General features: G+C 38.2%; 2 protein-coding genes across 6 annotated transcripts; one reads left to right on the top strand and one right to left on the bottom strand.

Moving 5' to 3' along the window:
* Positions 1–204: 204 nt before the first annotated feature.
* LOC105256600 (transmembrane protein 184B) lies at positions 205–6,584 on the top strand. 4 transcript variants are annotated; one of them, XM_011266678.3, is made up of 7 exons: positions 205–224; positions 1,268–1,492; positions 1,962–2,158; positions 2,234–2,828; positions 2,933–3,174; positions 3,265–3,349; positions 5,276–6,584. In XM_011266678.3, the coding sequence occupies exons 3-7, from the start codon at positions 1,973–1,975 to the stop codon at positions 5,449–5,451; spliced, it is 1,284 nt and encodes a 427-aa protein (XP_011264980.1). In that variant the 5' UTR covers positions 205–224; positions 1,268–1,492; positions 1,962–1,972; the 3' UTR covers positions 5,452–6,584. The 4 variants fall into 4 exon arrangements, with proteins under 4 accessions (XP_011264980.1, XP_011264979.1, XP_011264981.1 ...); XM_011266677.3 differs by lacking the exon at positions 205–224 and adding an exon at positions 860–1,038; XM_011266679.3 differs by lacking the exon at positions 205–224 and having other exon boundaries at positions 861–1,492; positions 1,965–2,158.
* A 107-nt stretch (positions 6,585–6,691) lies between these two features.
* On the bottom strand, positions 6,692–11,424 carry LOC105256597 (probable E3 ubiquitin-protein ligase bre1). Of its 2 annotated transcripts, none has more exons than XM_011266667.3 (3): positions 10,466–11,424; positions 10,191–10,307; positions 6,692–10,119 (listed from the first exon to the last, which is right to left on the bottom strand). In XM_011266667.3, exons 1-3 carry the CDS (start codon positions 10,574–10,576, stop codon positions 6,886–6,888), a joined length of 3,462 nt encoding a protein of 1,153 aa, XP_011264969.2. In that variant the 5' UTR covers positions 10,577–11,424; the 3' UTR covers positions 6,692–6,885. The 2 variants fall into 2 exon arrangements, with proteins under 2 accessions (XP_011264969.2, XP_011264970.2); XM_011266668.3 differs by having other exon boundaries at positions 10,481–11,423.
* Positions 11,425–11,439: the final 15 nt, after the last annotated feature.

Below are 11,439 nucleotides of genomic sequence, written 5' to 3'. Positions count from 1 at the left end.
GAGATGGCACGAATGACGTGATCTCTCATAAAAAAGGATGCAAGGGAGAGAGGTACTTTTCACGTGGATTATTCATGGATCGCGTGTCGACCAATTAAGATGTAAATTTTCCAGAGAATGCGATGCCCTAAGAAACTTGTTTACTTAACTGATATTTAAGATGCAGATGTGTTTCTTTTTTTAAGTGACATTTAAGACGCGGATATTCCTGGCTGCGAATACACGTATGTATATAATAGATTCCTATTACGATCTAATTAATATACAACGCTTTGAAATATGCAGAAACATTTATATTGTTTTTAATTTGTACTCATAATTAAATTTTCTGATATAAACAAATTTAACGTATCAAATATTGATATTCTTATATACATCATTTTTATATATTTTATTATTTATATTTTACTCTATATTTAAATATTTCAAAATTTATTATTTTCTATTTAGACATTTTATTATTTATATACATAATAATCACGTAATTTTAATTTTTCTAATATTAACGATTTTAATGTAAAATATCGATATTCTTTTCTCCTTGTTTTTTTCATTCTATATTAAATTATACGAAAGCTAGAAGGAGGGGAGGAATCAATCAAATCGCTATACGTCAATTCCGATATCTGGAGCCGTGGGATCTACTCTCGTAACTTTACTCCCTGCACCTTCGTGCGCGGAAATATTTCTCCTTTTTTCCGCTTCAGCGTCCGAGCAGAAAGTGATCTGAAAAGAATGGAATGCCGCGCATCCTGTCTTGCGCACAAGTGATCTTTCGTCGGCGCGGGCGGCGAAGCGTGGAAGGGATGGATGGAGGGGGAGGGGGGCAGCGAATAATCGGTGCGCGCGTGGTGGGAGGTGGGAGGTGAAACCGTGTTCGCGGGGATCGGCGGCGAAGGGCTCGCTCCTCGCTCGCTCGCTGAAGGAAAACAAGTTCGTCAAAGTTCGCGGAATAACGGCCATACGGTTCTCGTAATAGTCGAGCGAGATCTCGCGGATCTTCCACTCAGTCACTACCTTCCTTCCCTCGCCAATCTGGTACGTTCTTGTTTAATCGTTTGACGTCTGATTGATTCCCGACTCGATTTGACGTACGCGAGAGAAACCGTCGACGGAGAATGTCGAGCGCGGAAAGACGCGAGTGTAGATAGGATTCGCGAACGCAAATACCCGGAGGGCAATCAATTCTGTGTAATTCTGTATGCTTGCGTAGATGTATACATACATGCGTATGTGTCTGTATTGTTCATTGAAACGTCGTCGTTAGCGATCGCCAGCTGAGATCACGACCGACTTTGGGAATCTCGCGTGGCGTTCGAAATCTGAAGTGAAGCGTGATTTATCGGGGACTTTGAGGATTGGCCGATCGAGGTGCTCGCTGTCAGCTCTGCCTGCCTTGCCGCGTGAAAGGAGAGACAGCGCGGAAGTCCAGCAAGGGCACATCGAGCGTATGCTGCAATATCTGGAGTGGACCTTGCGAATGGGGACACGGGTATGTTGCTGAAACACGATAAGAGAGAGAAGGAAATTCGCGTTCGATTCTCCGTACCGTGTTTGTCATCTCGTCTTGTATGTATTATTTGCGTATTTTTATGCTAAAGAGCCTCGCGTTTGTTTGCGACACCGCGTAAAGGTCTTGTTTATTTATTTTTTTTCCGCATAACGGCCGTGTCAAAACCTAAAACTGTTGCGCGGAAATCTTACCGTGGTATATACATATATATCGATTTATGCGAGCATCGCTCGTGCAATCTCGTTTACGCGATTCGCACGCGCTTTCTTTCTCCCTTCCCCCCTACCAAACGCCCACCCACTCCTCCCTTTTACCTCCCTCGCGTTCGAGATTACGCGTTGCGATGATTCCTCAAGTCGATCACGTCGAATCGATTTGTCGTAAACATCATTTGTCGCTCCATGATCGCGGAAGTGTGCAACTGTCAATATCTTTGCTTTGTTATCAGCAGGTTGACGTATGAATGTAGTCACAGGGACACGCGCCTCGTTCGTAAATATTTCGGACAAGATGTCAACGACCACCGATGTCAGTGACTTGGTGGATGTCCCCAAGGAAGGAACGCCAATCTTTTTGCAAACGCGCGCGGCCCAAGTCATCGCTGGTATATTCGTGTGGATAGCGCTTTTCCTTACTTGCCAACAGGTATCTGTCATCGATAGAATTCGACATCTTCTTTTGTAACCAATATCATACTTACCTTCTTTCTGTCGTTTGTAGATTTATCAGCATCTAAGGTGGTACACAAATCCCACCGAGCAGAGATGGATAGTGCGAATTCTCTTCATCGTGCCCATCTATGCCATATATTCCTGGGTCTCGCTACTGTTCTTCAACAGCGAAAGCTACTATGTTTATTTCTTCACGGTGCGAGATTGTTACGAGGCGTTTGTTATATATAACTTTCTATCGCTGTGCTACGAGTACCTAGGTGGTGAAGGCAACATTATGTCAGAAATTAGAGGCAAACCGATACGTTCCAATTGTCTCTATGGCACTTGTTGTCTCGTCGGCAAGACATACACCATCGGCTTTCTGAGATTCTGCAAACAAGCCACCCTACAGTTTTGCTTAATTAAACCGGTGATGGCGTTTGTCATTATATTTTTGCAAGCCTTTGGCCATTACAGAGACGGAGATTGGTCCCCTGATGGTGGTTATATTTACATCACTATAATTTATAACATCAGTGTATCACTTGCGCTTTATGGGCTATTTCTATTTTATTTCGCTACAAGAGACCTGCTGACACCGTTTGAGCCAGTGCTCAAGTTTTGCACGGTGAAGAGTGTAATTTTCCTGTCATTCTGGCAAGGTAATGTTGTTGAAAAATTTTACTTGTTTTATGAAGAAAAAAATAAACACACGGATATGTATCAAATATAAATAACAATCTAAGAAAAATTTTTCTTCATACAGGTGTTTTACTAGCTATTTTGGAAAAAGCAAATGTTATTTCACCCGTTATAAATAGTTTGGGTCAGTCGACAAGCGCTGGTACAGTCTCTGCTGGCTACCAAAATTTCCTGATTTGTATCGAAATGCTATTTGCTGCTATAGCTTTACGTTACGCATTCCCGTATCAAATATACGCAGCTGGCTGTGTTACTGATTCCAGGGGTAGAAGCGTAACGATGCAAAGTATCAGTAGTAGTCTAAAGGTACATATGAAATATATTTCTCAATCTTTTACATGGAAATATAACTTTTTTTATGATGACCTGATATATATACTACTGTCAATTTTGCAGGAAACGATGAATCCAAAAGATATTATGACCGATGCCATCCATAATTTCCATCCACAATATCAACAGTATACGCAATATAGTGCCGGTATGTATATAATTTTTATATTACAACTTTAGTTTTTCATACATATATGACTTTAGTTTCTTTTTTATGTATTAATGTGCATAATTATTTAGTATATGTATACATATATATATTTATTTATTTTTATCATGTCAATATTATATACATTTATAAATTGCTCAATCTTCGTATAGCATGACAGTATGTAATAAAATTGACTTATAAGTTTTTATATCTCATACCAAAGATTATTTTTTCTCATACATTGACAAAAAAATTTTAATTAAAAATTTATATTATAAAAGCACAATTACTGAATGTTCTAATTATAGAGCAAGATTATTTGGTATATAATGCTAATAATACATAATTATGCAAGATATTTTCGAGGTTGCAAATGCTTGAATTACACACACGCTTTAGCTTTTGTATATAATTTATATTTCACTTTTATCCAACTCTCTGACACTTGACTGCTGGTCGATGCGGGTACTAATTGGCGAATATATTATTAATATAATATTCACTCGCACATTTATGTAATTTTTTTACACAAGCAAGTTTAAAATCACAAATAGTATAGAATATCACTTTCAAAAATGTTTGTCGTTTTACTTAAATAGAAAAGATTATACAAGTTTTCCCTATGTGCCAGTTAATTAGATTCAGCAATTACTTTGAAGGCACTTTTGTTTGATATTTTTCAGACGTTAATACCAACTTGCCGTACGAAAAGATATGACACAATGAGGCGTCACTTTTTTAATTTCAAGAAATTGGACATCGAGCTTTGCGCGCGACTTTAAGTGAAGATTGAAAGATATTCGATACAGCACTATACTTTACTTATGGGATTACACAATCTCTTAAAAATTGTCCATAAGGGGTTGATCAATGAATTCTCTACTGAAATTATAAAATAAGGGTTGTACTTAAACTATCATTGATATAATACGTATTACATGCATATATGACTCATTTATATTTTATATAGATTAATAAATATCTATTAAAGTAGAAATTAAGCGCTTGATATAAGAGCATTTATATATATATAAGAAAGAGAAAAGAGAAAGAAAGAATAAAAAGAGAGAGATATTGTACTTTTATAGTATTGCTCTATAATAAATGTAAAAGATGTTTAGGCTTTGGTTGATGTTTATTTTTTTTTGTTTTCTTTTTTTTTCTTTTTCGAACATTGTAACTCTGTCACAACTTTAATATTAATTTTATTGCTTTTATTTTATATTTCTATCACATGGTATGTAGCATGCGAATGTACAATGTGAAGCGGCTGAGCATGCAAGCACATTATGTCCTCTTCCCAAGATATGTACACCTATAATGATAAAATTATCACGGTCCTAGCTGCTTCTTGCGGTTGTTTTATTTCTTATTTCGATAATTTGCATGATTTGTTAATATTGCAATTTTATCATATTAATATATTTCTTTTTGCACTCGTCGCGTCAAATTGTTGCTCTGATAAAGCCTTTCGAGCAGCTTGTCCTCGCTATACGTTATCGATGCAATTTGTATTTGCGCTACTTAAATTTTCTCGTACGAAGCATCATTTTTATGTAGAAAAATTGGCATAGTTTCACCGAGTTTAGAATTGAATATTTGCAAATAAATAAACTTATTATAGAATATTAGCTTAATTAAAATGAGGAAATTATGCTGATTTCAATTCTTGATTTCGCAAGTATAAAGCAAGATCGTTAACGAAATATGTAAATGTGACATTTCGGCGAGAATACCGTCCGCTAGATTTTATCATAATTTTACTGTTAAAATTTAAAAGAGGAAAGTGTACTACTACACGGCAGTTTATATTTACGTGTGACAAATTAGCCAATTTTAGCGCATTATATCGGTCTCTCCGAAATCGACGCATATTTTATGTATTTCTCAATCGTATAATGTATAACGTGATGAAACAATTAGGAGGCCCGAAAGGACAACGTGGTATGCGAGTATCCAGCTTCGATCCGGACGATCCGCAAAATATGCCGGTACCACCGCCGCAAAGGCGAAACGCTTCTCATCAGCGCGTCGCCACGATTTCGCAAAACTATAACGAGAAAACAATGTTGCTGAGTAGCGACGATGAATTTCAATAAGGCATATGTGATTTAAGTTCGACTCTCGTACCAATCAACGTTGCATTACAATGCGCGGGACTTCCATAAACTTTTAGAGAATCTGCTTTTGGAGAAGAAGAAAAAAAGGATATGCTTTAAGCGAAGCGAATTTAATCAAGTAGGAACGTAAGGTTTACAGAAAACAAACGGGCTGAGATTAAAAAAAAAAAAAAAAGAGGAGACGAAAGAATAAAAAAAAATTAAAATCGCGCGGGGATGTAAGAACGTATTACGCCGCACACAGTAATAGAGTTCCATAATGTTACATCCATGTTAATATATGTATTATGTTATGACATATGAGTAAATGGTATATAGAAGATATTTATTTTACTATGCTGATGTATCTGAGGCAATGTGTTATCTATATACCTGTGGCTCTATACTACGATACTGTAAAGGATATATTATCTGCACGATAAAACTTACATCTTGTGAATAAGCAAATGTAATTGTGTATAGTACTTAATTTTATGTAAAATCACATTTTTTCATTATAATTGTTCATGATACATCTATATGTAAGTGTCGACGCTTCTTTATACTTTTGTATCCTTTTTTTTATTTACGTAATGCGTTTAACAAATTTTGACTTTTTTGTAATCTCGCATTTGTACAAGAAGCCTCGAGCCACACAAAAATCTTTGCGTCCTTGTCCTGTGAAATTCCTTTTTTGATCTTACGATATTCTCGTACGTGTATATATCATTAAAATAGATTATATCTAAAAATGCAAAAAAGTTGACGAGTTTTCTTTCAATGGAAGCCTTTCGAGATACAAGAAAAAGAGATAATAATACTATATGTGAGAGAAAGTGCAAAGACAATTAACGGGTATCGTATCGAGCATGAATAAACATTTGGTATTTGGTGTCTTAAATGTGTACACAAATTGTGTATAATCCTTATATTTTTTTTAAAGAATAACAGACGATCAAAGTTAAGAAACAAAAATCTATTTTATACCAAAAACACTGTGTCGAAAAGATTTTGTCGCCGCTTAAAAAGAAAGAGAACAAGTAAATCTGTGAAGAAATTTTATCGTCTTATTACATCTTGTAATAAAGATGAAAGACAATTATATGAATACAACATTATTTATTTACAAGTAACACATTTGTTAATAATAATACCTCACTTGTAGAAAATATACATATATAGATATATATATATATAAGCAATTTTTTTAATTATACAATAATAATCTGTCAATGTTTTCTTAAAAATATGTTAGTCAACTCGAATATCGTATTATTATTGTTAGAAAAATAATTTAAAATGTTATCAACAGCCTTCAATTTTTGGCAAAAAAGAAGAATAAAGATACAAAATATTGTACACACGTTTGGATGAAACATGTTCATTTTTCTGATTGCAGTGAAGAAGCATTTATACAACAACAATTTACAACTACTACCAGCCGATCCAATACGATCGATTGTTCGCCACAATCTTTTTCCAACCGTGCCACGGAGATTCCAAGTTTTCCGGAAACACATTGTTCTTTGATCGTACTTTCGATTTCATCATGTTTGCCGATGCTTTATCGTTATCCTCCTCCTCGTCTTCCTCCTCGTCTTCCTCCTCCTGCTCCTCCTCCTCCTCTTCTTCTTCTTCTTCTTCTTCCTCCTCCTCCTCCTCCTCCTCCTCTTCCTCGATATCTCGATATTGCAATTCATCATCCATGTAAATGACCGCATTATCGTCTTCACTGGCGTACTTGTCGTATCTCTCGGCAACATCTCGCTTCGTTACTTTGCTCGTAGTCACGAAGGTAGGATTTTGGTCAAGCTCGGAATCGTACGCGACAATTTCAAGCGGGGACCTTGGTTCAATAATAGGCTTGAAGCCGATCGACCTGAGCCGTGCGATTCGCAAATCAGTGTCAAACGCGTTCGTCACAGGCACAAAGGCCGACGTTCTATCCTGGGAGAAATCCGTCTGTTCTTCGTTGCGCTTCACGTTATTCTTCTTTGCAGAAGCAGCAAGTCGTGCTGTTTGACAAATTTGGAATACTCGATCGTTGTCTGTTGCATCGCATATAGATTCCGATCTCATCATCTTCTTGTATTTGTCCAACTCCATCTTCAAGATAGCCTTTTGATCGTTCAGCTGTCCGATAACAAAGACCTCTGGGTTCTCGGAGACGAGTTTGCATTGCGTCGTCGCGTCCATTGTTCTGGGTTTCTGAGCCTGTTTCTTATGAAAATAGTGTAAGAGTGGCGTTTGAGCAGCGCGATGCGATAAAGGGATCGTCAGTTTCTTTCGAAGGCCTCTGTCGAAGGAAGCCTTGGAGATGTTACGATCATCGTCGCCAACCGTTGCAACTCTATTCTCCTTCCTTTTGCTGACATTATTACGATTGTAATCTTTATTCGCACTATCGTTGTTGGCGGCAGCCTCGAAATTTTTCTGCTTTTCGGTCGTATCGTTCATATCTTTAACATTTGTATGCAAAGCGTCAGATATCCTATCTCTGCTCTTAGCTTGTCCATCACTGGTACGTTTTACCTTAGTCAATTTGCTCTTTCGTTTAAAGCTAGACTTGCATCGTTTGCTAGGCGAATAAATCACGGTATTGAAAGTGCTACAACATCTCTTGTTTGCGTACGTAGTGTTTTTGCATCGTAATCTCCTATTTCTTGGTCCGCGAGTTATAGGACTAAAATTGGCGTCTATCGACAAGTTGGCGATTTCTCTATCTCGTTTCTTATATCTGCTCTTTTTAGTCGACGAATCGGAAAACTTTTGTTTCATCGAGCCCATCGCGCCTTTATCGGTCCTAAGACGAGTCTTTATGTCATACGAACTACGAGTATGTTGGGCGATAGTCTGAAGCGAAGCTTGTACGCGAAACGGTGATAAATACTCGTTGCTCTTCTTGGGTATATCGCTCTTCCTTGTATTATTGTTACATTTCTGATTTGCATCGTTGCATGATTGGCGATCCACGCTAGGTAAAGTCTTGTCAAATTTTCCCGCATCCGATTGCACCTTCCAAGATAATCTCTTGGATTTGGAATATTTACAGTATCTTCTGTTGTCCAGACACGCGACATTTTCTTTTATATTATCTCCTTTTTTGCGTCTTTTCTTAAGATTTACCTTTGACGATATATGCATCTTGCTCTTGGAATCCAAGTTTATCTTTGATTCATCCAACATTGCACATTCTTCACTAGTTATTCCTATCACATTTCCAATCAATAACTTGGATAGAGGATGATGCTTCTCCTTATTAATCAAGTTCAAGATCTTATCTGGTGTCAAAGAATCCAAGGATTTTATGTTTTGCGCGCAAAGCGATTCATTCGATATATCCAAAATATCATGGTGTTTGGAAACTTTTTCGTGCATTGTGATCAAGTTCCTCGAAATTGATTCGTCTAGGGGGGGACTAGGGTTTGACATCTGTATATCCAATTCATTACTGGAATTTAAATTTGGTGAATCTAAATATTGCTGAATATTTTCAAGTTGTTCTTTATGCTCGATAACGTTTGCATCATTTTCGAGACTATTTAGCGATGTAGACAAGACGGAGGAATGCAAATGTTCCGAGTTTAAAATTTGCAAATTTTTGCGTTTCTTCAATGGGCAAATAATTTCGTTTGCGTTCTCAGTCACGATATATCCATTACAAGATACATTTTCATTTAGTTGAGGACTATTCAGCGGTTTATCCGCATCTAGCCTCGTGAAGAGTTTATTATCCTCTTTCGATGTCAAACGAATGTTCTCCATATCCAATGCCGTACGAATAGCGATATCGATCGACTTGGACGGCTTGTGCAACATTGTCGAAACATTCTTCTTTGCGTCTTGAGCGTTATGCGACGATTCGTATAAACCCATGCGTATCGAGATATTTGTACTGTGAGTTTTAGCAGCTGACGTACCCATGCACGTTAATGTCTTTTGATCGGATAGGATGGTCGACGTTGTGTTTTCCGCATTACTCGGTTGTTTCTTAAAAACATGACGCGTGACGATAAAACTTTCAGGTACAGATTTTCGACCGATATCTACAAACGAAGCCATTTTCGCAACTGATAAATCATCTCTGTGGCTGAGTTTTCGCTTGCCGCAAATACCGCTAATGTTATACGAACATTTTCTCAAATCATACGCATTCGAGTGGTTTGATTTCGATAACGGATCGCATTGTCGCGCGGAAATTAAATCTTCCGAGTTTGATTTGTTCCAGCTTGGCGGGTCTTGGTCGGCCAAACGCATTAGAGCAAACTTATTGTACTTGGTTCCATTCGAAGCTACGCCTATCCAACAGCCTATAACTATATAGAGTCCGTCATATCTATAACCTGTGTTTGGCGCGATGTCGTCTTGCAGACTGTAGCTTCTGATTAATCTTAACGGTATCTGATTCTTGTAGTTGCGAATGAAGGGATCGGCGCCAGGTTGCTCCTCGCGATACATCTGACCTGTGAGCGTGAGAAAATCACCAAGATCCACATCCTCGTTCATATTGGTATGAGAAGTGCAAACTGAAACAACACCAAACGATCCTTCGTGTACGTCGGCATCAAACGGATCGTGCATATGATCCCTAGAGCAGTCCATGCGTATGCCCCACCAAGATCCAGGTGGAAAACCCAGAACTGGACCGTACCAACATTTTGCAGTAACCTAAACAAAGTACACGAATCTATATCGTTATGTATTTCGTTGCAAAGATCGATGAGAACAATTATACTCACGCTCGTACTGTAACATGGCAGGTTAAACTTTTCTGACGTTTTCACCAAGTTTGTCCCCACAGTCTGATTGAGTTTGCTAAACAATTTGTTCAGGTCCTGCCTAGCTCGGTTCTTTCCCTAAAAGACGAATCGATATATGTCAAATAACATTAATAAGTATATGTAAAATTCGCAAACATTCGTCTACAATAACATAAACACAATAGATCGAACGGTACCCTACGGACACTAGATATGCTTTCTCGATTCCTAGAGTTCAGTATAGATAAAATTACCTTATGGGGCAATACCTGATTCTTAATTCGCGCCTCGAGCAGCCTCTTCTTGTTCTCCTGAATGATATTCGCGCACACGATCCTCGATACGTCATTACTCGCCCTCGCCATTTTACAAACGGCAAAAAGATGCAGCGCGTACGCCAAGATGCGTTCCACAATCGGGACAATCCGTTCTCCATTCGGACGGAGAGTCCGTCCCGCGAATGCAAATGGCCGCTGCGGTTGTTTCGTCGATCGCTCGCGCGATAACTTTGTGATGTAAACACACGACTAAATTAAGTTTGTTCATTTTAGCTGCACTTTCCACGCACCCTCGTTCAATGTCAAAGTATGATACATACGTATGTATATCTATATATATTTTATTTTAAATGCAAAATAAAGTGCAAGAACAAATTTCTCGTGCATTGAAGTATCGCGACGAAGCAGTTGCAGCAGGGTATCAGAAAAAATGTTGAAAAATTGCTCGATTCGGAATATTAGATTTGTTTCTGCCTCTCGTAGTTGACTTTCGCGTTCTCTTCTACCTTAAAATGATGTACGTATCTAGATTATCTTGGGAAGAAAAGGAGAGATGGAAACAAAAATGGAGAGATTTATTCGCACGAATGAATCTAGGTAACCGTAAACGTGTAAATGCTCGGACACTAATACAGGACAGCGTCGCGAATGCCTTTGAAGCTCAGATAGCTACTTCCGGGTCAAAGTAGTCGACATCGCATGCAGATGTATTCGTACACGAGGGCCATCAATTTTGACAATTTCGTTCAACGAAATTTTCGATAGTTTGACAGCTGCTTGATTGAAAATGCGAGATTAACGGAACGTAACGTAATCTTCCGCTTCGCGTTCCCTGGCTGACGATAACGCGCGATAACATTGCCAATTCTTCTCGGAAGCAACAGTCACGAACGCGCGAATAGATCTAGATGCGACGCGTTCGATCGGAAAGTCGAGGCGCAAAACTGCCG

Source organism: Camponotus floridanus, unplaced genomic scaffold, assembly GCF_003227725.1.
Source record: "Camponotus floridanus strain SB8 unplaced genomic scaffold, Cflo_v7.5 scaffold24, whole genome shotgun sequence".
Lineage (NCBI taxonomy): Eukaryota > Metazoa > Arthropoda > Insecta > Hymenoptera > Formicidae > Camponotus > Camponotus floridanus.
This window is presented reverse-complemented; position numbering and strand designations above follow the sequence as displayed.

Bases quoted from the DNA above. Each gene is read 5' to 3' on its own strand.
- LOC105256597 (XM_011266667.3), bottom strand. From the start codon at position 10,576: ATGGCGAGGGCGAGTAATGACGTATCGAGGATCGTGTGCGCGAATATC. The intron at 10,308-10,465 runs GTAATTTTATCT...TTCGTCTTTTAG, and splicing joins ATCAGGTATTGCCCCATAAG to GGAAAGAACCGAGCTAGGCA. The intron at 10,120-10,190 runs GTGAGTATAATT...TACTTTGTTTAG, and splicing joins TGCCATGTTACAGTACGAGC to GTTACTGCAAAATGTTGGTA.
- LOC105256600 (XM_011266678.3), top strand. From the start codon at position 1,973: ATGAATGTAGTCACAGGGACACGCGCCTCGTTCGTAAATATTTCGGAC. The intron at 3,175-3,264 runs GTACATATGAAA...TCAATTTTGCAG, and splicing joins GTATCAGTAGTAGTCTAAAG to GAAACGATGAATCCAAAAGA. The intron at 3,350-5,275 runs GTATGTATATAA...TGAAACAATTAG, and splicing joins GTATACGCAATATAGTGCCG to GAGGCCCGAAAGGACAACGT.